A 24,281-nucleotide genomic window follows, 5' to 3' on the forward strand; every position below is an offset into this window, starting at 1 on the left:
TAAATAGATTCGACTATAATAAATAAATTTATTATTCTAATATTAAAAATATTTATAATCTTAAATTTAAAAAACATATATTATTTTACTTTTTAAGAGATAATAATAATTATATTCACGTAGAACTAGATATAGATTATGGTCGCAGCGGCCATGCGTCCCACGCACCTGATACTTTCCGCAATCGATCAAAATTACGAAAGAACCTTTGCCCGAGCGTTGGCACGCGCGAGGCGTGTAGGAGTTGCTAGCGATTGAGGAACGGAAAACGCAAACGCTATGTTTGGTGTACGAAATAGAAGAGAACGGAAATTAATTTTCTCCAGTTCCTTTCCTTTCTAGACAAAGGAAATGGATTTTTCTTTTCTTTGTTTCATTTTCTCCCGGCTTCCCTCCAACCAAACAAAGCTGAAGTAAGAGTCAGATTTGAGAGAAATAGGAAACCTAAACAGAGGAAATTGTGAAAATTGGGGTTCTGGTTTCATTGTCCACTCGCTCACATCCGCCGCGTGTGCTTTCTTTACACTCTCTCGGATCGAAAACAAGTTTTTATACTTAAATCTTTTCTTCTCTTCTCCTTCTTCACTGGTACAAAACTGTCCCCCTCTACTTCTCTATCTAATTACTTTTCGTCTTTAATTTCTTAATTTTTTTTTTTGGTTGATATTGCATAATATATGCCTAACTTGAATTTGTGTGATGGTTTTGATGTGACTGCTAATGAGAATCATAACTGAATTTGACACCATCCACTTGAAAAGAAAATATATGTTAAATCATGAGAGTAGTAGCTCTATTGTTTGTAAATATATAAGTTACATTTTAAATGCAATTTTTGTGATGTTAAAGATGTCCAATTCTTAAACTTTCTGAGACTCAATTTTGGGTTAAGCCAATCAGTATATAGCACTGGAGAAGATTATGGAATTTGAGTGTGATATTAGGCATAGACCATGTTTTGATTCATCTATTCAAAAAGTTAGTTCATTTTCAGACCAAATTAAAAGAAAGTTAGTTCTTCTGATTCCTTTTGGTTTCTTTTATGAAGATTATTGCATTTTGTATGAATTGGAAGAAAGAAGTTTCTTAGAATTGGACTCCCAAATAATGATTGGCTTGCTTAAGTGAATGACAAATTTTACTAATCATGTCAAACTCTTTGCGCAGGCGGCGTACAGAGGAATACGATATATAACTGCATTTCACTTGTCCCTACCAAATCACTTGATGCAGGAGATAGCATTGAAACTGCCTATATGTAAATAGAAAAGCGATTTTCATAGAATTGGTAAGACGGTTGTAATGCTTTAGTTTCAATCACTAGGAATTTATGAATGCAGTTCAAATAGACATAAGTTTTTTAATCTCCCGAATGTTGATTGGTCATTTTTTACATATGTGAAAATATATGTGTCCTCTCTATACAGCTATACAGAAGATAATATGAACTAATATGTTTTCCTGTAATGTGTCATGGTGTGTATATTTTGTTTTAGCAAGGTCATCATTTTCTCAACCCAACATCACAAGTTTACTACTTGTTTGGTTGTCTTTCTTTAAAACCTAGGACAGTTGGGAGTTGGATGTTTCATGGAGATTGTCAAGGAAGCATTATCTTTATGACCTCTGGATTTTTCTTCAATCAAGGTCGAATTTGGAACTCGAGCAATAGAACTTAAAAATCAGTTATTTGATTCTACATTGTATGAATATTTAGGATTCTAGATTTATTGTTCTAGTATAAAGGTTTCCTCCTGGAGGGTTTCCAATCATCTCAAATTTTGGAGGCTGATAAATAAAGGCCATGTGCGAGTTTTGCTTTTTCTGGGGCATAGGAATGTTCAGGTGGTTAAATATGTAAGAGGTCATAGGTTGATGATGCTTCTTGAAGCTTTTGTGCATTATTTAGTGTCTGTTTTAGTTTCTCATTTTTCCAATTTCCTAGTCGAAAACTGAAAACCTTGAATCATGCTCATTTGTCCAATCCAATACTTCATTTTGTATGTTTCTTTAAGATTTATTATTAAATGCATCCTCCTTATGTTTAAGAAACACTTTTACACGGAAAAGATGAATTTTTTAAATTTATCCTTTATAATCTAAACACACATTACAATCTAAGACTTACCATTTGAAAATTACTATTATAGAACTATTGAGTCTAACATCTCAAGGTTAAAATAAAACATATATTGTTTATTTCTTGAAAATGTATAAAACATGCAAGTAGTATTTAGTTGCATTGATCTTGAATTTTTGTCTGAAAATAATTTTAACTAGTCTAATATTGTATTTTTGAAGATTTGTTAAGATATATGTATGTTATAGTAATAAAAAGATATAAATTAGTTTTATAAAGAAAATTGGCACTGCTGTAAAATAAAACCCATCATCAAGGTAATGATTTTGAAGCAGAAATCCAACTGTTCTATATCATATGCAAATTATTTTAACACATACATCTATATACAAGACATTGCATGGAAACTAAACATAGAAAATTAATGCTGTGATTTTAACCAATCACTAAGGCACCAAAAGTTTGGAATTGTGTTTTCTATTGAAAGAAAGACTCTAGGTTACAAAGAATAAAAGGAAAAATTATCTGAACTAGTTTTCTAGAGGGATTTACAGATTTGAAGATATTGAAAAATTGAAGTTTAATTTTAGAAAACTTGGAAAATTTTGCTACTAAAGACCGAACTCAATTTCTTGTTTGATTCCTTTTTTTTTTTCTTCTTTTGGAAACAGTCCTCAATGCATTCTACTAATATTGGTTGCACAGGATTTCCACTTGTCATTTTTCCTTTGTATTTGCTTTGATAAAGTACCTGATAATGTTTCTCCTCCCTTTGTCACTTTCTGGACATAAGAAATGGTTCTTGCATTCACTTGCAGCACTTAAGATGCATGCCTAGGGTTAGTCTATTTTGGTGTCTCATGTGACAAGTATAAGATCCATCTATATAAATGTGTGTGTGTGCGTGTCTACAACTTATTTATAGGACAGAGTCTCTTTGTTTGAGCTAATAGACTAAATAAATTACTTGGTTAACTTTCTTGGTTTTCTTCCTTTGATGTGCTATAATAATCTTCATATATAAATTAAAATTTAATATATTTCATAAAATGTCTTTTTCTCTGGTGCACTTACATTATGTGCCTTGTGCCTAGGCATCAGTAGCCCTCGGTGTCAACATTTTTAGCAAACTAGAGGTGGTAGTAAGGTTGTGATATATAATGATTAAGCACAACTCAAAATCATTTCTAAGGAATTTTAGATCCTTTGGATAAAACTGAAGCATTTCAATTGTGATGTCTAATTGTTTTTGGAAATGCATTAGGAGGGCTCTTTCTAAAGATTATTATGAATCAATAAGCAGGTTCTTAATTCCAGTATTGTTAGTTGCTCTTTTTTTCCACATGAAAGTATCTCCACATAAATACTTTTGGCATTGGATAATTGCTAATGTAAATGCTCTGGTAGAGGATCTCAGTTGGGAGTAACTGTTGTCATTTTTCAATGTGTTATGAAGATTAGGGTGATTGTCAATAAGTAATTAGACTGACAGGGTACTAGGACAAAGAGATCAAACCCTCCTACAAGCTTAGAGATAGGGTCTCCCATATCATCTAGGATTGAATCATTAAGTTTTTGTCCCAATAGTTCTTATTTGGGGAAGACAAAGATCACTCTACTAGATGCTTTATGACTCACTATCTAGAGTATAAAGTTGTTTGAGAATTTTTGCAAGGCTTCATTCATAAATTGCAGGTGTTACAATTGAAGAGAGATGCAGAAATCTTTATGAATGTAATTAAAGCAAGCAACAGAATCTGGACCAAAAGTTGCACTCTTCATCTGTTAGTAATTATAGGCTGAAAATATTCATAGGGAAGCTTCTTCAAGCCCATTCTCTTTTCAAGCTCCATTCATTTCTTATTTTTTCCCAAGTGGAAGAGAAGTAGGCATTGATTGGAAAAACACACATATATATGCAGGTCTAAGTGGTTTGTTTTTGGCAGCAAGTCCCTGTTGGATCATGTTTGCACTGTGCTTCCTGCAGTCCTTTGTATTTTTATGCCTTTTATGTTGACTTTGATAAGATTATGTGATTAAATATTCACCAATTTTTTATCTGCCTAAATTTTCTCTTCTCTTTTCTATTAGCATTAATGTTTAGGGGCACACAGTTAACGATTGAGTTAATGCAGTAAGAGTTCACACAAAAAAAATAAAGGGATAGAAATCTGGAAAAACTCTTGAGTGATGTGAATACTCTCTTGACTTTTTGATGCAAAAGTTTGTAGAGTCAACGCCTTTTATTTGACATAATATTAGAATAGAAATGGTGACATTTAAATTGTTGTGAACTGTTTCAATATCATCATATATAATATATATATATACACATATATATTCTTACCAATTTGGTATATGGACTTGACACTCTATACCGTAGAACATGCCTTTTGTTATATGGGTATCCAACTTTGTATCATAGTTTAACTTCTTGTTGAATTTGATAGTTCTGGCACTATATTTCTCATATTAGGATTAAGATTATGTAAAGTTGCTAGAACATCTTACTAGAATTGGAGTTCCAAAGCTGGTATTATCTATCCTAGGATGACTAAAATAAGAATATGACTTGATAATTGCCTTCTCTATAGGATGCGCTACTTGCCTTCTCTCTAGCTTTAATATTATTGTAATATTAACATAAATATATATGTGATGTTTCCCATATAAATCTTTAGGGCCTTAATAATTCAGCTTGAATCGCAAGGACAAGGTAGTTTTGTCTGTCAAACTATGCTTTTCATCCTCCTTGAGGATGCAGTTGTAATCTAAATGAAAACAATCTTTTGAGCCTTAAAAGCTCTTGACAACTTAGAAATTTATGGGTTTGGTTTCTTTCTTTTCTTTTTTCTTTTTCTTTTTGGGTCAAATCTTCAAGTAATCTCTCTCTCTCTCTCTCTCGCATTGTTCTTCTTCCTCTTTACCATTTTGACTTGCTTTCCTGCTGGCATTTAGATAGATTCAACTTAATCATCTTAAATTAATTAGGATATAGATTATTTCAATATCTTTTGATTAGGCCATTTCTCCCGGTTACCTTTACATTGTTCTTATTTGGTGAATCATTATTTGGTACTATTGCCCTTATAGGAGCGCAAAACTTTCAGTGAGCATTGCGAAGGTTGTTTCGCGGATGCTTGATGTTGTTCTATAGGAGTTTGTTCAAAGCTAAAGATGAATTTTAAAAGAAATAAAATGAATAATATCACTAGCTTTAACTCAGCTTAAAGCTCATTATGAGTTTATTGCTGAAATCTGACTATTTTAATAAGTCTTGTTTTAGGACAGGTGAATACATTTTTCTCCTTCTAGTCGTAGATTATTTTTGATGGAGAAAGTAATTGATTCTTTATTACTTGTGCTATTTTACTTGGTATTATCATCAGGACTACAAAGTCTTTGGTGGAATCTATTACATCATTATTCAATTCCAGATTCATCTAATTGTAGTTCCTAATGTGTGAGGAGGCCAATGCATGGATGCATTTATCATCATATATACGTTTGAATTTTGGGCAATTGATATTGGCTGCTTATGATAGAGTTCATTGCTTTTTTAATTATAAAGAACAGTGAGAGTCATGCTTTTCTGTGTTATGCTAGAGTTTGTTGACTTCAGGCCACCTCGTTTCTGATTTGCCCATTATGTTCTCATTTTTATGTTGAATGCTTTTCGATATATATGCTCTTATTTACTTGGATATGTTTGTGTCTCTGCACACACTGCTAAGTTACAAAACTATAGAATGAGCGTTCGCCACTTTCTACTGTGTGACTTAAACAAGGACATGAATAAGAAAAGGAGTAGTGGAAACAATCTTGGAAAGTGCAAGGATAAAGAATGAGTGGTGGCCAATCAGAATGGTAGGCTGGTCAATGCATGGAGGATAGATAATGTGTATGGAATTTTCACCTTTGCTGCTATATGTCTGGAGTGCAAGCTTTTTCTTGACTACATGTTTTTGTCACCATCAGTCTATTTAACACTTAGTTACTTTTAAGTGTGTCTAAATGAAGTTTTCTCTTACCAGTTTTCTCAGGCTTTCTTATAGTGGCGTTCAGTAAAAGGTAAAATTATCACAATGGACATTGATCTTAGGTTGCCTTCTGGTGAACATGATAAAGATAATGAAGAACCAAATGGCATTGACAACATGCTGAATGAAGACAAGCTCCATAATGGAGATATAGGGACTGGAAATATTGTTGATGTTGCTGAAGAGGTTCATACCATGGATGGTGGGGGCATGAGTTCACCAATGGCAGAATTCAAAGAAGAAACAAATCTTGAACCACTTTCTGGTATGGAATTTGAATCACATGGGGCAGCATATTCATTTTATCAAGAATATGCTCGATCTATGGGATTCAACACAGCAATACAAAACAGCCGCCGTTCAAAAACATCAAGGGAATTCATTGATGCGAAGTTTGCTTGTTCTAGGTACGGAACCAAGCGAGAGTATGACAAGTCCTTTAACCGGCCACGTGCCAGACAAAATAAGCAAGACCCTGAAAATGGAACTGGTCGCCGATCATGTTCAAAGACAGACTGCAAAGCAAGCATGCATGTTAAGAGAAGGCCAGATGGAAAGTGGGTTATTCATAGTTTTGTGAAGGAGCACAATCATGAGCTCTTACCTGCCCAAGCTGTGAGTGAACAAACGAGAAAGATGTATGCTGCAATGGCTAGACAGTTTGCTGAATATAAAAATGTTGTTGGCCTCAAGAATGATTCAAAAAATCCATTTGAGAAAGGTCGAAATTTGGCACTAGAAGCTGCAGATGCCAAAATTTTGCTTGAGTTTTTCATACATATGCAGACTTTAAATTCCAACTTCTTTTATGCAATAGAGCTGGGTGAAGATCAACGTCTGAAGAATTTGTTTTGGGTGGATGCCAAAAGTAGGCACGACTATGTTAATTTCTATGATGTTGTCTCTTTCGATGCTACCTATATTAGGAACAAGTATAAGATGCCTCTTGCACTTTTTGTTGGAGTGAACCAACACTATCAATTCATGTTGCTTGGATGTGCCCTGCTATCAGATGAAAGTGCAACAACTTATTCTTGGCTAATGCAGACTTGGCTGAGAGCAATGGGCGGGCAACCCCCCAAAGTTATAGTTACAGAACAAGATAAAATACTAAAATCTGTTATTCCGGAGGTCTTTCCAAATGCTCATCATCATTTCTTTCTGTGGAGCATCTTCGGGAAGGTTTCTGAAAATTTGAGCCAAGTGATTAAACAGCATGAGAATTTTATGGCAAAATTTGAAAAATGTATCTTTAGATCATGGACAGATGATGAGTTTATGAAAAGATGGTTGAAAATTCTTGATAGATTTGATCTCAGAGAGAATGAATTGATGCAATCACTGTATGAAGATCGTGATCTCTGGGTACCAGTCTACATGAGGGATGCTATTTTGGCTGGGATGTCAACTACTTTGCGATCTGAGAGTCTAAACTCCTATTTTGATAAGTATGTCCATAAGAAGACCACTGTGCAAGAGTTTGTGAAACAGTATGAAGCAATTCTACAAGACAGGTATGAAGAGGAAGCAAAAGCAGACTCTGATACGTGGAACAAACAACCTACATTAAAATCTCCCTCGCCTTTGGAAAAGAATGTTTCAGGGGTGTACACACATGCAGTATTCAAGAAATTTCAAGTTGAGGTCTTAGGTGTAGTTGCTTGCCACCCTAAAATGGAAAGCCAAGATGAGACTAGTGATAGTTTTAGAGTTCAAGACTTGGAAAAGCAGCAGGATTTCACTGTTGTGTGGAATCAAATAAGGTCAGAAGTTACTTGTATATGCCGATTATATGAGTACAAGGGTTATCTCTGTAGACATGCTCTCGTTGTTCTTCAGATGTGTCAACAGTCTGCTATTCCAACGCAGTATGTTCTGAAAAGGTGGACGAAAGATGTGAAGAACAGACATTTTTTGGGGGAAGAATCTGAGCAGGTACAATCTAGGGTGCAAAGGTACAATGACTTGTCTCAACGGGCACTGAAACTGAGCGAAGAGGGATCATTGTCTGAAGAGAGTTACAATATTGCATTTCGTGCTCTTGAAGAAGCTTTTGGAAATTGTATCAGTGCAAATAATTCTAGCAAGACTCTTGCAGAGGCTGGTACTCATGGTTTGCTCTGCATTGAAGAGGATAATCAGAGTAGGAGTATGAACAAGACAAATAAGAAAAAAAACCCGACAAAGAAAAGAAAGGTCGGTAGTGGTTGCATGCTTATCCAAAATCTTACCTACATCTGATTTATCTGTGATGACTAATATCTTTGACTGCAGGTGAATGCTGAGCAGGAGGCTACAGCAGTTGGGGCAGAAGACAGCTTGCAACAAATGGTTTGTGTAATTTATAGATTGTTAAGCTACCCAAAAAGAATTGACACTTGCATACATTATATTGATGCAGGAAATTAATTTGTTGCTCTGTTGAAACATGACTTTTTTATTGGTTGTGATGACCTTGTGAAAAAAAGTTATACTAATGCAGAATGATTTTAGAACTACTAATTCTGTATGGGGGAATGCATTTTATCCATTTTGATTAACTAACTGTTGTTTTCTGACAATTGGGATTCTGCTCTGTAGGATAAATTAAGCTCAAGAGCAGTAACCCTAGACAGCTATTATGGAGCACAACAAAGTGTGCCAGGGATGGTATGATGTGCTGTGCATTTAGGTTAGTTGTCTGTTGACAATGCCAAGTGATTTTGCCTAATGATTTTGAGTTTTGTCTTTGCAGGTGCAACTGAACTTAATGGCACCAACACGAGATAATTACTATGGGAATCAACAAGCAATCCAGGGGCTGGTATGTCATACAAATGTTGACATTAACGATTTTTTGCTAATTCAGTGATGAAGAATCAGATGGTTGCTAGTTATGAAAATCGGGTTTCATATTTATAGGGACAGTTGAACTCGATAGCACCAAGCCATGATGGTTACTACAATGCCCAACAAAGCATGCATGGACTGGTATTGTATCTGCTGATAGTGTTCAATAATTTTCTTGGTAAACGTGGGGTTCAAATGATAATATATTTATCCTTGCAGGGGCAAATGGATTTCTTCCGTACACCAACTGGCTTTGCTTACGGCGTTCGTGTAAGTTGGCTACATGTGGTTTTCTGATAGTTGGGAAAAACGAACTAAATTTTAGTTGCAGAAGGTTCTTATGGTTGGTTTTTCTTCTTTACAGCAGGATGACCCCAATGTGAGAACAGCACAGCTGCATGATAATGCATCCAGACATGCATGAAGAGAACCTTTCTCATCACGAAGGTAGGTCATATTTTTAAAATCTTTGGTTGATTCTTATAGGCTAAGGTGCCTGACGAGAGTGTTTTGCATTCTTTGTAGGTGGGGAGGAAAGAACATTTTATTTTTGTTGTGTTAGCAGAGAATTACAGGAGCTGGAATATCTGTAAAGAATGAAATGTATCATGCATTGTCGATGACAGGATTAGATGATGAAAAATCCTCCTTAGTGTCTGTAATATAAAATAGCATAGGACATTTTCACCAGTTGAAACAGATCAAGTGGGGATGAAATTGAAATCCCTTTTGTAAAGCTTGTTGTTGTACCAGAGAGATTGTCTTAGATGAACTGGGTCAGTTGATTTTAGTAAAAAGCTTGTTAATTCTAACTGGAGCTTGACAGGATCGTGTAGATAGTTTCCTGAAATTGTCTCTATAATAGAATAACGTGAATTTCATTAAGAACGTTGCCATGAGGGTTGCAGGGGGGGACTATGCACGAGTGCAATTCAAACACCAAGCTACTTCCGATATTAATAGTGTGTTTGAGATTACTATTGGTTGTTGAAAAGGCACATCCGGCATTTTTTATTTAATATGTTGATTTTTTAAAATTTCATTTTATAAATTGCTTTACTTTCAAATTTTTTTTTTTTAAATTATGAATTTACTCGCTTTTTTCACAAAAGTAATTTTGCAAATTCTTAAAGAATAAATAAATTAAATAAAGTCGGAAAAAACCATATTCTCGACCTGCCAAACAATGATTAAAAAAAAGAGCTTAATGTTGTCCGGATATTTCTGATGGCTGGATGTCACCAGGTCTGATGTTATGTGTACGGGTTTTGAAATGGTTCAAACCGCAAGGTTACAATTTTGATATTGAGAAAGAGTCAATGACGAGACCTCAAAATACTCCTGTCAACTTCCACTGATCCAGGATTGCCAGAGAACACATGGCCAGACACATATAACCTCTTGAGCCCCCTGTACTTATGCTAAATGCACAATTTGGAAGCTTCATGTTTTATTTTGTTCATTTGGATACAATACATTTTTTCTCAATTAAAAAAGAAAAGGAAAAACCAGCCTCTCGGTAATAATAATATGGTATAGTTTATAAGAGGAAGAGAACCATAAGGTTGCTTCTAGTTTCATTATTTTAATATTAGGAGACATGGTTTTATTTAATGCCAATGAAATATCATGTGCTTTTAATTGCTTTAACTGTTAGTAGGTAAAACATATTATTAAATTTCTGAACTTTTCAGTTTTATTCTATTGAATTCTTGATTTTTATTTTATTTTATTGAATCATTATATTTTTATTTTTTATTTTATTAATGATTTCTTATAAATTTTTTTATTCTATTGAACCCTTGTATTTGAATAATAACTATTAAGTCCTAAAAAAATAAAAATAAAAGTATAAGAGTTCAATAAAACAAAATAGAAACTAAAGAGCTTAATAAAATATCGAAAAGTTCAAAGATTTAAAAGTACATTTTACTTTCTTACTAACATTATTGTAAGAATATGTCTATTATGACCTCTAAATGTTGTTAGCTCATCTCACACCATATTTGTTAACATAAAAATATATAAATATTGAAACGGCATGAGTTAAATCATAGCTTCTAATGTGAAAATATGGGAAAAATAAAGTAATTTATTGTACCTTTTTCTACATAGAATAAAATTGCTGAGTGGATATTCCTTTACAATTAATTCACTGCATTAAATAATTTGAAATGCATTAAATTTTAACTATTTATTTATTTTAATATTTTAGTTTTTGATTTAATCTAATAAATATTTAAATTTTATTTTTATAACTTTTATAATTATTTTTGTTTTTAATTTAACTTAATAAATGTCAAAATATGCTTTTTAATAACAATTAAATACCTACGTGAACATATTGAATGTCTTATATTTAAAAGTGTTTAAATGTGAAAAGCAAAAATATTTATCCAATTATAATAAAATTTAATATATTAATAATTAAATGGTGATGTATTTATTAATTTCTAAAGAATTATGAAATACCTTATGGCAATGAAGAGGGAGTGAATTGGTTATTTACAAAACCTAATTTCAATTAAAAAATTTTCCTTTAAAAACTTAAGTATTAAAACCAATATTAGAAGAAGTAATTAACCAAAGCAATTAACTAATTCGATATGAGAATGCAAGCAATAAAATTAACACAAGTAAATATAAAAGAGCTTAGAGAAAAGAATATCAAACTCAAGAGTTATAGTGATTCGACCAACTCCTTGAATACATCCATTCCTCAAGTTTTATTTAAACTTTTTATAGGATAATTATATCAATCGTCACTTACTTTATACTAAATTTTATTTTGGTTATATAATTTTTATTTATTTAATTGAAGTCATTTAATTTTAAGTTGGGTAACAAATTGGTCACTTGTCTAAAATCTGGTAGTTTATTTATCGAAAATAAATAAAATCTTTCAATCTTCTAAATCTACAACATAGAATCTCTAATGCTATAAAATAAATTTTTTAATTTTGAAGCTTTGAAGCAAAGTATTGAATTTCAATTTTTAAAAATCAATCTCAATGGACTAGCGTCATAGACAATTAGGAGAAAATGCTCTCATATACCTTAAGCTACATATTCGTTATTTTACAATTACCATTCATATTTAATTAATTTGATAGTTAGACACTCATTAATATGAAGTCTTTGCACCAAATAGTAACTAATTGCACATTCTCAAATAGATATATAATTAACATAAATGAAATGATAGCTTAAATACAAACAAGTGTAAAAATATTACTAATTTAATAGTTGAACACTTCTATTTTTTATTTTTTTACTTTCTTTCTCTTTATTATTATTATTATTATTATTATTATTATTATTATATTTTTTACTTTGGAAATAATATCTTATTATAAATTAATAAAAAAGTAATCAATATTGATTAATTAAGCTAAAAAAAGAAAATATTATTGTAAAATAATAAATAAGAAAAGGAATAAGAGATGAGAAGACAAGGAAAAAATATTTAGCAGCTAAGATTTATTATAAAAGCCTAGAGGATTTTTAAAGCCTAAAGTTGTGTTTAAATTTAGATTAAGTTAATAGTTTAGTTAAATGGTTTAATAACTAGGACAATGACTTGTCAATTTCTTAAAACACGTGTTAATCCAACACTGAAAGCTTTAGACATGTTATTATTCTAGCGAATTAAATTACTAGATTTTTAGATAAGTGACTAATCTATTACCCAACTTAAAATTAAATGACTGTAATGAAACAAAAAAAGATATATGACCAAATTGAAACTTAGTGTAAAGTTAAGTGATCGTTGTTATAATTATTCCAGATTTTCACTATCAATAATCCTTTTACGAGTGCATGATCAAACTCAAGTATTTCCAAGCTTACACTCAAACTTTCTATAAGTGTTTCAATGGCTAACACTATCCAAGTATTTTTTTTTATGGCTAACACTCTAACCCAAGTATTTTTTCAAGGCTCATACTCTAATCTAAGTATTTTTCAAAGGCCCACATTCCAATCCAATCATAGATTCTTAATATTAGTTACAAGAGTAGTTAATTCCTTATCCAAATACTCAACCTGACTTTTTTGAGCTTTGAGTACTCAATCACTCAACTACCCAAAGATTCAAGCCCTCTCTTGAATCTTAAATATAAAATGAATTTTATGAAGAAATAGAGATTGTTGAGAGATATAACAAATAAGAGGCTCAAGTAAATGCTCTTGCTTGACCTATAACTATTTGAAATGAAGTTTAAATAGTTTTAGGTGAAATAGAGATGTTACACCCTAATTAATACAAATAGCCTTTGGAGGTATGAAATTAGCAATTCAAATTAATTTAATTAAAGAACTCAAAAGATAGATAAACTTTCTTTTTGCTTTTCAACTTGAGAATGTTAACATTTAGACTCCCTTAAGAGATGCACTTTAATTTACGCTCATGCTGTTTCAAACTTGGCTCATGTCCTCCCTTTTTTTAAGCATGATGCAAGAACCTCCTTGAAGTATCTCTATAAAAAATCTATAAGTTTGGTACCCTTTAACTTATTGAGTCTCTGAGGGTTAGCATTCATAAGATAATAAATAATTCTCCATGATGATACCAATAGTCGAATAAATTTAGCATGTATCAAATCAAAGGATTAAGTACATAATCTAAATGGTTATCACACATCAAATTATGCAAAATCTTAAGGTACGCCCATCAACATATAACATATATGTACAATAAATATATTTAACATATGCATATTTAATAAATAATCTCTTACAAACACATCAAACATATAAAATTTATGTATAAGAAAATATATTTAACATATGCATATTCAATAAATAATCTCTCACAAACATATGAAACATATAAAATCAAGACTAAGTTTTAGAAATATCACTTTTGCCTTGATTTTTTTGATTTTATATTGTTGATGTCCATATTGAAGGAGGATTTCTACTTTGCCAATCTATTTTGAGAGACTTCATCTGTTCTTCATTTTTTTTCTCTTATTTTAGATCTTTGTTGATGGCAATCTCCTCATAGGCTCTTCCATCTTTAACCTCCAAATGGAGATGGCCTTCCTACTCCTTTGAGTTTCCATTGCTCACCATTTTCATTCCAATACCTTGGAATTTAATGCCAATTTGTACCTTCCCTTCAAGTCTTTTTTCTTTTTTTGTATCTTGCATTCAATAATAAGAAAATAGTTTTCTAGGTACCCATCTTTCTTTGGGTCCTTGATTATTAGTCTTGGTAACCCAAAACATTTTAATTTTGGATTAGTTCCACTTGAAAGTACCAATCACAAGCAAAATGCCCATTTCTATTACATAATGAGCAATCTCTAATAAATGGTCTAGCATGAAATGAATAAATATATCTTCTAGTTTTTTCAATTAAATGCTTTATGTCCATATGCATTGCAAGAGTAACAATATCTTTGGGTGGTGGTTCCGGGCGGGCACCCAAGTGTCTTTAGCGACTACGGTACTACAAGACTTTCCAACCTAATCGAGAACATGCTAACTAGTCACAGAGACTAGTGTGGAGATGAGAGTCGCCACCCAGGTAATCAGGGCGCTTTTACTAATGAGTGACGTTTCTCAATTCCATAAGAAAGCTTACATCACACATTCAGAGATGGATCCGGAAGCCAACTTCCTCATTTGTGTATATTTGTCTTTAATTTTATTGTTTAATGGGCTATTCCCTGTAAATGCAATAATTATATATATTACAAATCAAACACTACAGCATGTGAGGTCCACCTAAATCTAGCATATTTTATTAAAGCCTAGCCCATACTCAAAGTTATTAGCCTAACTTACTAGTTAATTATATACAAGGCCCATATAGTCTAGCCCAATTATAAATTATGCTTTGATTTCCAGTCCAATTCAGTGACCTTAAATCTTATATGATCCAATTTAACCTAACTAGAACATAATATAACCCATTAAGTCTATGTTGATTTTAAGCCCCAATTACCATCTAATTAACCTAATAGACTACAATTTCCATGCCAGGTCCAATTTTAAAGTCTATGTCTATATGTCAATTTTAATTAAACAATCATGCAACAAATTTTTAGCATCTATCACTGATAAGGAAAAAAGATCAAGAGCAGAAAGTAAATTTAGCTATTACAAACCGCCTACAACTAAAAATTTGGACAGAAAACCCTAAAACTAAGTTACAGTACATGAAGTTGCCAAAAATACATCAAAAACTCAAAAATCAGCCTAAAATTTATGCATTGCCGGTCGACTCAAAGTGAAGAGCCAATTGGCTCAACATAAAGCCGAATCCTTGTTTTATGTAAGATGTTCTTTGATTTTGGTTGGCCTTTTACAGTTTTCTTCAATTTTTCGCGCCCAGAACTGATTTTCACATGCGTAGAGGGTAAAAATTCAGTTAGAATATGTACAATCAACAAAAGAATGAAAATATAATCTAATTATATATATTATTAACTAATCAAATTTGAAACCCCAATCAAATCAGATTCAAAACCATAAATATTCTTATTATCAGATTCAAAATCCAATAAAATCAGCATCTAATATAAAGAAATTCTAGTTTAATCATGTGAATCATGTGGAATAAATATTTAAAAAGCATTTCTAATATGTGTCTATAAACAGAAATATGTATAAGAAGCAATTGGAGAAAAAATGTTGATAATGTGGATGTAGAGGAACCCTCAGGTTGTCACTCTTGCACCTGTAAAAGGATCAATAATAGCGAAAATATCAAGTGAAGCTTGAGGAGTAGATGTAGGAAAGAAGTTGGCAGAACCACCATAAACTCTTGAGTTTGATTTTCTCTTCCCTAAGCTCTTCTATACTTACTTTTATTTATCTGCTTGCTTGCATTCTCATATCAGATTGTTAATTGCTTTCACTAATATTGGTTTTAATACTCAAAATTTTAAAAGTAAAAGTTTAGTTGAAATTGATTTTTATAAACAATCAATTCACCCCTCTCTCTTGGTTTCCAAAAGGTATTTCAATTGGTATTAGAGTCAGTACTCTTGAAAAAAAAAAATTAATCGTCTAAGAGTTTATTTATGGCAACCTCAAATGGGTTTATTTCAAAAGAAAATTTTTCATTAAACAAACCTCCATTTTTTGTGGTAGTGATTTCGATTTTAGAAACAAAGTATGAAAAATTTTCTCATGAGTGATGATATTGATTTATGGGATATTATTGAAAATGGTGCTTAGATCATTGATAAGCATCATACTACACATGTTTTCATGCCCGATTGTTCACATTTTTATGCATGATTATCCCGTTTTATGCTAGAATCACCTGTCTTTTGTTTTCCTTTTCGTTTCAGGTCATTTTCGAAGGACACCATCAGTAATCGAGGGAAATACGTGTGATTACGGAGCAAAATCCATCAAATTGGGCGAGAACAAGCACCCCGAGGGTTGAGCACGGCCTGGACTCCGGTCGTGCTGAATTATCAAGAGGCTATCCCCAATTGTGCCATTTCAAACACGACCAGTAGCCACCACGGCCTCCAAGACGGCCTGTGGTGGATCGGCACTGGGCACATGCGAAGGAGTCAAGACTGCAGCACGACTGTGGTGGCTCAAAGACACAGACTTCAGATTCATCACCGACTCGTACGAATCAACTATATAGGCGATTTTGAATTCTAATTGAAGGGGACGATTTTTGGACTCAATTCCAAGACACACACTTAATCAAATATTTCCTATACCTCAATTGTAGATCCTGGAGAGATCAATTTTCATCAATTGAAGGGGGATTCCACTTATTCCAACATCGAATTGAAGATCAAGACAAACTTTGGGAGCATTCAAGAGGCAACTAGGGTTTGAGATTTTGAATTTGCAAATTTAGGGTTTCTCATTCGACTTGAAAGAGAAGGGTGTACATACCTTTAATTTGTTTTTCCTTATTTTGTTCTTTAATTGCTTTGACTATGAACATGAGCGGCTAGATCTTTTGAATCCATTAGGGTTCACCTTTGTTGATGGATTATGCTTAATTGTTAGTTTTTATAATTGTCATTCTTGCAATCTTCTTGCTATTCAGTGAATAAAAGTTTGATGCGGTTAATTTGAGACGTTGGATTAATTGTTTATTAGGTTGTTTCTTGACATTGAGAAATGCTTGTTACAACTGGATTTTGAATAGTAAGAACCGGTAGTTAACACTTAGAGATGAGGTTGATTTACTCACGGATTAAGAACTAACAACTCTTAATAGTCTTAAATCATACTTAATGCTAATTTGTAGTAATCCCGATAGGAAGAGATTCCATTAGGTTAGTGCAGTTTAGGAATCCGGTAAGCTCGAGAGAGGAACCGGGATTCAATTCAGGGATTTAGGCACGGGTAAGCAAGATCGGCAATCCATAAAATTCATCTTTAGAATTCCATCACTTAGGCTCCCTTTTGGATTTATTTCTCTCTTTACAATTGTCTTTTAATTGTCCATTGTTGTCTTTCATTTACTTAATTGCACTCATAACCATTAAATTTGGTATGTTAGAACTTTCACACCCTATTTCGGACTAGATAACATAGCAAGCGAGTAGTAACTCTAGGTTCACCCGATCTCCGTGGATACGACCTTGATACTCACTAGTGCTAGGCTGCATCGGTGGGTTCACCGCCTTAGGTGTAGGTTGCATAAAGAGCCCATCAAGTTTTGGCGCTGCTTGGGAGTCAGAACGAACTAGAGTGAATTGTTTTGTGTTAATTTAGTCATTATTTATTTTATTCATTTATTCTTTAATTTTATTATTATTTATTATTATATTATTTTTGTTGATCGGTGGTTGTGTGGACTTTCGGTTTCGGTGTAGTTTATGACTAGGAGCTCAAACTCGAATCTTATAGAGCCTCTATCGATCCAGGCGATCCTCGACTCTTAAGGAAGAGGTTGCAATTAGAAGAGGAGGAGATTGGGGTTGAGGTACCTGTGGATAGACTAGACACGATGGAAAACCATGACCCCCAGATGAGGATCGAGGACGATGTACGAGTTTGCTCGACCATCTTTGGATGGGACGAAAACTAGTATAGTCGACCCGCCGAGCGGCCAACAATTTTGAGATAAAGGCCAATGTTATCCGGATGATCCAACAAAGCGTGCAGTTTGGAGGATTGCCCGGTGAGGATCCCAATGCACATATCTCCAACTTTTGGAGATTTGTGACACATTCAAAATAAATTGAACAACCGATGATGCCATTCGGTACCGAGATTGTTTCCATTTTCCTTGAGGGACAGAGCAAAGAGATGGTTGCAATCTCTTCCACAATGATCACTACACCGGAAGGCGTTAGCCAAAAAATTTTTATATAAGTATTTTCCTCCCGCTAAAACCGCTAAACTTAGAAATGACATATCTTCTTTTGTGCGGTTTGATGATGAAAGCATGTCGATGCATGGGAGAGATTTAAAGATCTTTTGAGATGCCGCCCACATCACGGATTGCCGGTGTGGATGCAGTTCGGACCTTCTACAATGGGTTGAACCTCGCAACGAGGGAAGATGGTGGATGCTGCAGCAGGTGGGGCGCTAAACAGTAAGACACCCGAGCAAGCTCAGAACTTGATAGAGGAAATGGCCATGAACAACTATCAGTGGCAATCCTCTAGGAGCCGACCAGGAAGACAAGGAGTGGTCAACCAAGTGGACTCTACAGCCTTGGCGAGCTCAAGTGGAGCTTCTAGCCAAGAAGATCGACCAACCCAGATAAGTGGTTCACGCAATGAACGTTGGTCATGAAGTTTTTTGTGGCCCGCATTACGGAATACGGAGATATGTTTGCTTCATCTTCTATTAGTTTTCCATCTAATTCTACTATATCTTCTGATGTTGAACAAGTTGATTATATGGGGAATGCCCCAAGACAGCAGAATAACCCCTACAGCAATACATACAACCCTGGATGGCGCAATCACCCCAATTTCAGTTAGAGGAACAATAATGCCCAGGGTCCGCTAGGTTTCCAAAGACTTCATCAACAGCCACAGCAATAACCAGCTGGGCCTGCATAAGCTCCTCCTCCCCAAGAAAAGAAGTCAAATTTAGAGGAGCTCATGATGAAGTTTGTGACATCTACAGAAACAAGATTCCAGCAGACTGATAGTGCACTTAGGAATCAGCAGGCCTCGATTCAGAACTTGGAGACTCAAATTGGCCAAATTTCTAAGATGCTTTCAAAGAGACCTTCAGGATCGCTCCCTAGCACTACAGAGTCAAACCCGAGGGAGCATTGCAAAGCTATCACCATGCCTGGTGTAAGAATTTGACCGGTTCTTCGCCTTTACCGATAAGGTTAATACAATCGCGTGTCGAGCCGGCCTAAGGAAGGACCAGACCTTGAGATGGTAGAGAATGAGAGAAAGAAAGAAGACAGGCAAAAGAGCCCTGTGCGGGAGCATCAGCCCCCGGTACCATATCCTGCAAGGTTGAGACAGGATATGGTGGACAAGCAATACAGTAAGTTTCTTGACTTATTTAAGCAGCTGAAAATTAACTTACCTTTTGTTGAGGCAATTTCACAGATGCCGAAATATGCCAAGTTCTTAAAGGAGATTTTGAGCAACAAGAGGAAGTTGGAGGATCTTGGTCAGGTGGTGCTTAATGAGGAGTGTTCAGCTATTCTCCAGAACAAACTGCCACTCAAGCGACGAGATCCAGGGAGTTTTACTATCCCTTGTATGATTGGTGATTTATCAATTAGTGGTGCATTGGTACGATTTAGGAGCCGGTATTAACTTAATGCCCACTAGTTTATTTGCCAAATTAGGGTTGCATGAGCCAAAGCCTACTAGGATGAGTGTTCAATTAGCAGATATGACTGTTAAAATTCCTAGAGGTATTGTTGAAGATGTACTTGTAAAGGTAGATAAATTTATCTTTCCTGTAGATTTTGTGGTAATGGATATGGAGGGTGATAGCACTGTGCCTCTTATCTTGGGTAGGCCTTTCCTAGCTACATCGAGGGCTGTTATCGATGTAAGCGATGGAAAGCTTAAGCTTAGAGTTAATGATGAGACCATTACCTTTGACCTGGCCACTTCCATGAGACAGTCACTGGACTATGATAATACTGTATGTTCTATTGATGTGATTGATGATGTGGTTGAGTCCCATTTACAAGAAATTTTATGTTCTGACCCTTTGCAAGTAGCATTAGGCCGAGGGATGAGGAGGAGTTGTCCAACGAGCAAGTGTTGGAGCAACTCATTTTATTGGCTTCCGAGCCGAGCTTGTCAACTGATCCCTATCTTTTCTTGGCGATCCGGGGTACGGAAAGTAAAGACTTCATTCGAGGACCCACCGGTTTAGAACTGAAGGAGTTAATGAGCCACTTGGTTTATGCCTTCCTGGATGAAGAGAAGCGCTTACCGAATCATAGCAACCCGATCTAACTCCGAAGAACAAGCCATGTCATTGGAAGTTCTAAGGAAGTACAAGAAGGCCTTTGCTTTCAATATAGCCGATATCCCGGGCATAAATCCAAGTTTCGCTCTCATAAGATTTCATTGGGGACATTTTAGGGCTGGTCGCTTCACCTCAAAGACGACTCAATCCGAACATGAAAGAAGTGGTAAAGAAGGAGGTAATTAAACTTCTTGATGCATGTTTGATATATCCCATTTCTGACAGTTCGTGGGTTAGTCCTGTGCAGGTTGTACCCAAGAAAGGAGGCATCACAGTGGTAAGGAATGAGAAGGATGAGCCGATCCCGACTCGGACGAGAATAAAGCCCGAGTTTGCATTGATTACCGTAGGCTTAATGATGCAACTCGGAAGGACCACTTTCCTCTTCCTTTCATTGATCAGATGATTGAACGTTTAGCAAGTCACATGTTTTATTGTTTTCTTGATGGCTTTTCAGGTTACTTTCAGATTCCTATTGCACCTGAGGACCAAGAGAAGACTACCTTCACCTGCCCTTATGGGACGTTTGCTTATAGACGGATGCCATTCGGACTGTGCAATGCACCAGCTACATTTCAGCAGTGCATGATGGCTATTTTTGAGGACATGATTGAGGAGTCTATGGAGGTATTTATGGATGACTTCTCTATTTTTGGTAATTCTTTCTCTCTTTGTTTGGCAAACCTTGAGCGCATGTTAGCTAGATGTATTGAGACTAACTTGGTACTAAACTGGGAAAAATGTCATTTCATGGTGAGAGAGGGGATTGTTTTAGGGCATAAGATCTCTCAGGCTGGGATGGAGGTGGATAGAGCTAAGGTAGAAGTAATATCTAAGCTACCTCCTCCTAGTTCGGTTAAGGCTGTTAGGAGTTTTTTAGGCCATGCAGGGTTTTATAGGAGATTTATTAGAGATTTTTCTAATATTGCTAGGCCTCTCACTCAATTGTTAGTTAAGGATGTACCTTTTATTTTTGATAATGCATGCGTGGCAGCTTTTGAGTTACTTAAGAAACTTAACTGTACCCCAATCATGGTTTCTCCTGATTGGGGGCTGCCTTTGAACTGATGTGCGATGCTAGTGATTATGCAGTTGGAGCTGTGCTTGGACAGAGGATTGAAAAGAAGTTTCAACCCATTTACTACGCTAGCAAGACCTTGACAGGAGCCCAAGAACACTACACCACCACAGAGAAGGAGTTATTGGCGGTTGTTTACGCCTTCGACAAGTTTAGATCATACCTCGTTCTCTCCAAAACCATTGTCTTCACGGACCACTCGGCATTGAGGTACTTATTCCTGAAAAATGATGCAAAACCGAGATTGATTCGGTGGATTCTTTTGTTACAGGAATTTGACGTCGAGATCAAGGATAAGAAGGGCGCGAGAATCCGGGCGGTGGACCATTTATCGAGATTGGAAAATCCTCACTTAGATGCACTTGATGAGACGACCATAGATGATCGATTTCCAGAAGAACATTTGTATGTCACTCAAGTATACACTGATACTCCCTGGTTTTCTGATTATGCTAACTATTTGGTTGCTAGGGTTCTACCAAAGGGTATGACGACGTGTCAAACGAAGAAATTCTTATTTGATTTGAAATACTATATTTGGGAAGATCCCTTTTGTTTAAAGTATGTGCGGATCGGGTGATTCGTTGTGTATATGGCGAGGAGACTCTCCAAATATTGAAGCAATGCCATGAGGGACCCAACGGAGGTCATCAAGCAGCAAACCATACTGCGAGGGAAGGTGCTAGAGGCGGGATTCTATTGGCCTACGCTCTTCCAAGATGCACGAAAATTTGTTAAGGTTTGTGACCCTTGCCGGTAGCGGTGTAATATCTTTTCTCGTGATGAGATGCCTCAAACCAAAGGTGTGCAAGTCGTTGAGATTTTTGATGTCCGGGGCATCGACTTCATGGGACCCTTTCCCTCTTCGTATGGTAATAAGTACATTCAGTTCTTTGTGAATATTTCTCGAGTGGCACGAAGCTCAGGCTGTAGCCACTGATGATGCTAGGGTTGTCTGCAGGTTCCTTAAGCGATTGTTTGCTAGGTTTGGCATACCTAGGGTGCTTATTAGTGATAGAGGAACACATTTCTGCAACACCCAATTAGAGAAAGTACTTAAGCGATGCGGAGTTACTCATCGCTTCTCTACTCCCTATCACCCCGGACTAGTGGGCGGTGTTGAGGTAACTAATAGGGGTATTAAACGTATTTTAGAGAGAACCGTTAGTACCAGTAGGAAGGACTGGACTCTTAAGTTAGATGATGCATTATGGGCATTTAGGACTGCTTTTAGGACATCTATAGGTTTTACGCCCTATCGCCTTGTTTATGGAAAGTCATGTCATTTGCCTGTTGAGTTAGAGCATAGGGCACTTTGGGCCCTTAGAACTTGTAACTTTGATATTAATTCTGCAGGTAAGGAGCGACAATGGCAGCTGAGTGAGCTAGATGAGTGGCGCCAGCAGGCATACAAAAACTCCTCAACTTACAAAGCAAGGACTAAGAAATGGCATGATCAAAGGATTCGTGAGCCTAAGGAATTTCAGGTTGGGGATCGAGTGTTGCTTTACAACTCTCGCCTTCGTCTGTTTCCCGGAAAGCTATAGACTCGTTGGTCTGGACCATTTCAGATCGGACAAGTCTTTCCATATGGAGTGGTAGAGTTGCATCATCCAGAGAAGGGGAACTTCAAAGTGAACGGCCATCGGCTAAAGCGATATCATTGTAACTCGTTGGATAGTGAGTAACGAGTTGACCTGGCTTTGTATGCACAGAAAGGGTGATCCGAATGAGTCACACTTAAGACTCTGCAAATAAGCACTTCTGTACATTCGACTTGGATTATACTTTCATGTTTTTAATTAGTTGTGATTGTTTCATTATTTTCATTTGACTTTATTATAGTTGCTTAAAAATAATTAGGTTAATTTTAATTTTTCGGACTTATAGAATCGAAGAGGACAAACTCTTCCGTTTGACTATATCTACTTGTTTAATGATCTAATTACATGCATATGTGTTAATTATAGGTATGGGGGCAAGGCGACTCGAGTCGGCAAAAGGCAAACCCAGAAACACTCCGTTACTACATACTTTCGGGGCCATCACGGTCAGATCACCAGTGTGTCAGTCTAGCCGATTAGCACTACAGAGTCAAGACCGTGTTGAAGGATAAAGAGTAATTGTTATGGCTTCCGAAGGCAGCACGGGACACAACCCCTAGCCGTGCTGGGAAGCACGGCCGTGCCAATGCCCGTGCCAAGGAGCATCCAAAGAAGGCTAAAGGATCTGCACGGGCTGAGTCCTAGCCGTGCTGATCAGCACGGCCTTACCCTCACCCGTGCTGAAACCGTGCCTATAAGAAGTGGAGGCCTCCGAAAATTTTGGTTCCCTTTTTGTTTTTCTTAGCTCAAAGGTGTTGTTCTTATACCCCTCTCTCACCCTTCTCACTTTCCTAAGCGAACTCAGGTAAGTCCCTTCATTTGTTGCATTATATTTTTTTTTATTATTATGATTCACTTCTATTTTAGACATATACTTTTGTTAGGACATGCTAGAATATTTTGGTGGCTCTATATTGTAACTATATGACCTTGGTTAGGTTAATCTACATTAGTTGTTGTGTTTGTGGTGTAGTTGGTTATGAAATTGATAAGTGTGGGGTTTTAGTGGAAATAAAATGTGCCTACAAAGATGCAAAGCATGAATAATGTTTAGATTTAAATTGCAATTCTTCGGTTCATGATAAATTAGATTGATATATATCGGTTTATTAGTTTATACAAGTTTTGGTTAGTCAAGTATAATCATTATGCTTTGTTGATTCGGTAGATTATTTCTTTCATTAACTTGAATTTTTACAAAAACTAATAATTCGTTGCTTTAGGTGATATGACGGACCGCGATAAAT

At 35.4% G+C, this 24,281-nt stretch overlaps 1 protein-coding gene and 1 non-coding gene across 3 annotated transcripts; one reads left to right on the top strand and one right to left on the bottom strand.

The window, feature by feature from the left end:
- Positions 1-195: 195 nt before the first annotated feature.
- On the top strand, positions 196-9,761 carry LOC107261411 (protein FAR-RED ELONGATED HYPOCOTYL 3). Of its 2 annotated transcripts, none has more exons than XM_015720421.3 (10): positions 196-588; positions 1,168-1,288; positions 6,115-8,316; positions 8,395-8,451; positions 8,701-8,769; positions 8,855-8,923; positions 9,022-9,090; positions 9,169-9,219; positions 9,317-9,396; positions 9,475-9,761. In XM_015720421.3, exons 3-9 carry the CDS (start codon positions 6,166-6,168, stop codon positions 9,371-9,373), a joined length of 2,523 nt encoding a protein of 840 aa, XP_015575907.1. In that variant the 5' UTR covers positions 196-588; positions 1,168-1,288; positions 6,115-6,165; the 3' UTR covers positions 9,374-9,396; positions 9,475-9,761. The 2 variants fall into 2 exon arrangements, with proteins under 2 accessions (XP_015575907.1, XP_015575905.1); XM_015720419.3 differs by having other exon boundaries at positions 200-588; positions 9,314-9,396.
- An 8,525-nt stretch (positions 9,762-18,286) lies between these two features.
- On the bottom strand, positions 18,287-18,392 carry LOC112535169. Its single transcript, XR_003079353.2, has one exon. It is a non-coding gene; the product is annotated as a small nucleolar RNA R71 (small nucleolar RNA).
- Positions 18,393-24,281: the final 5,889 nt, after the last annotated feature.

The sequence above is a fragment of the Ricinus communis genome, chromosome 10, assembly GCF_019578655.1.
Source record: "Ricinus communis isolate WT05 ecotype wild-type chromosome 10, ASM1957865v1, whole genome shotgun sequence".
Taxonomy (NCBI): Eukaryota; Viridiplantae; Streptophyta; class Magnoliopsida; order Malpighiales; family Euphorbiaceae; genus Ricinus; species Ricinus communis.

What these genes read in the sequence shown, in the direction of transcription:
- LOC107261411 (XM_015720419.3), top strand. Translation starts at nt 6,166, where the DNA reads ATGGACATTGATCTTAGGTTGCCTTCTGGTGAACATGATAAAGATAAT. An exon ending in ACCCGACAAAGAAAAGAAAG is followed by an intron (nt 8,317 to 8,394) that starts GTCGGTAGTGGT and finishes CTTTGACTGCAG; the next exon opens with GTGAATGCTGAGCAGGAGGC. An exon ending in AACAAGCAATCCAGGGGCTG is followed by an intron (nt 8,924 to 9,021) that starts GTATGTCATACA and finishes TCATATTTATAG; the next exon opens with GGACAGTTGAACTCGATAGC.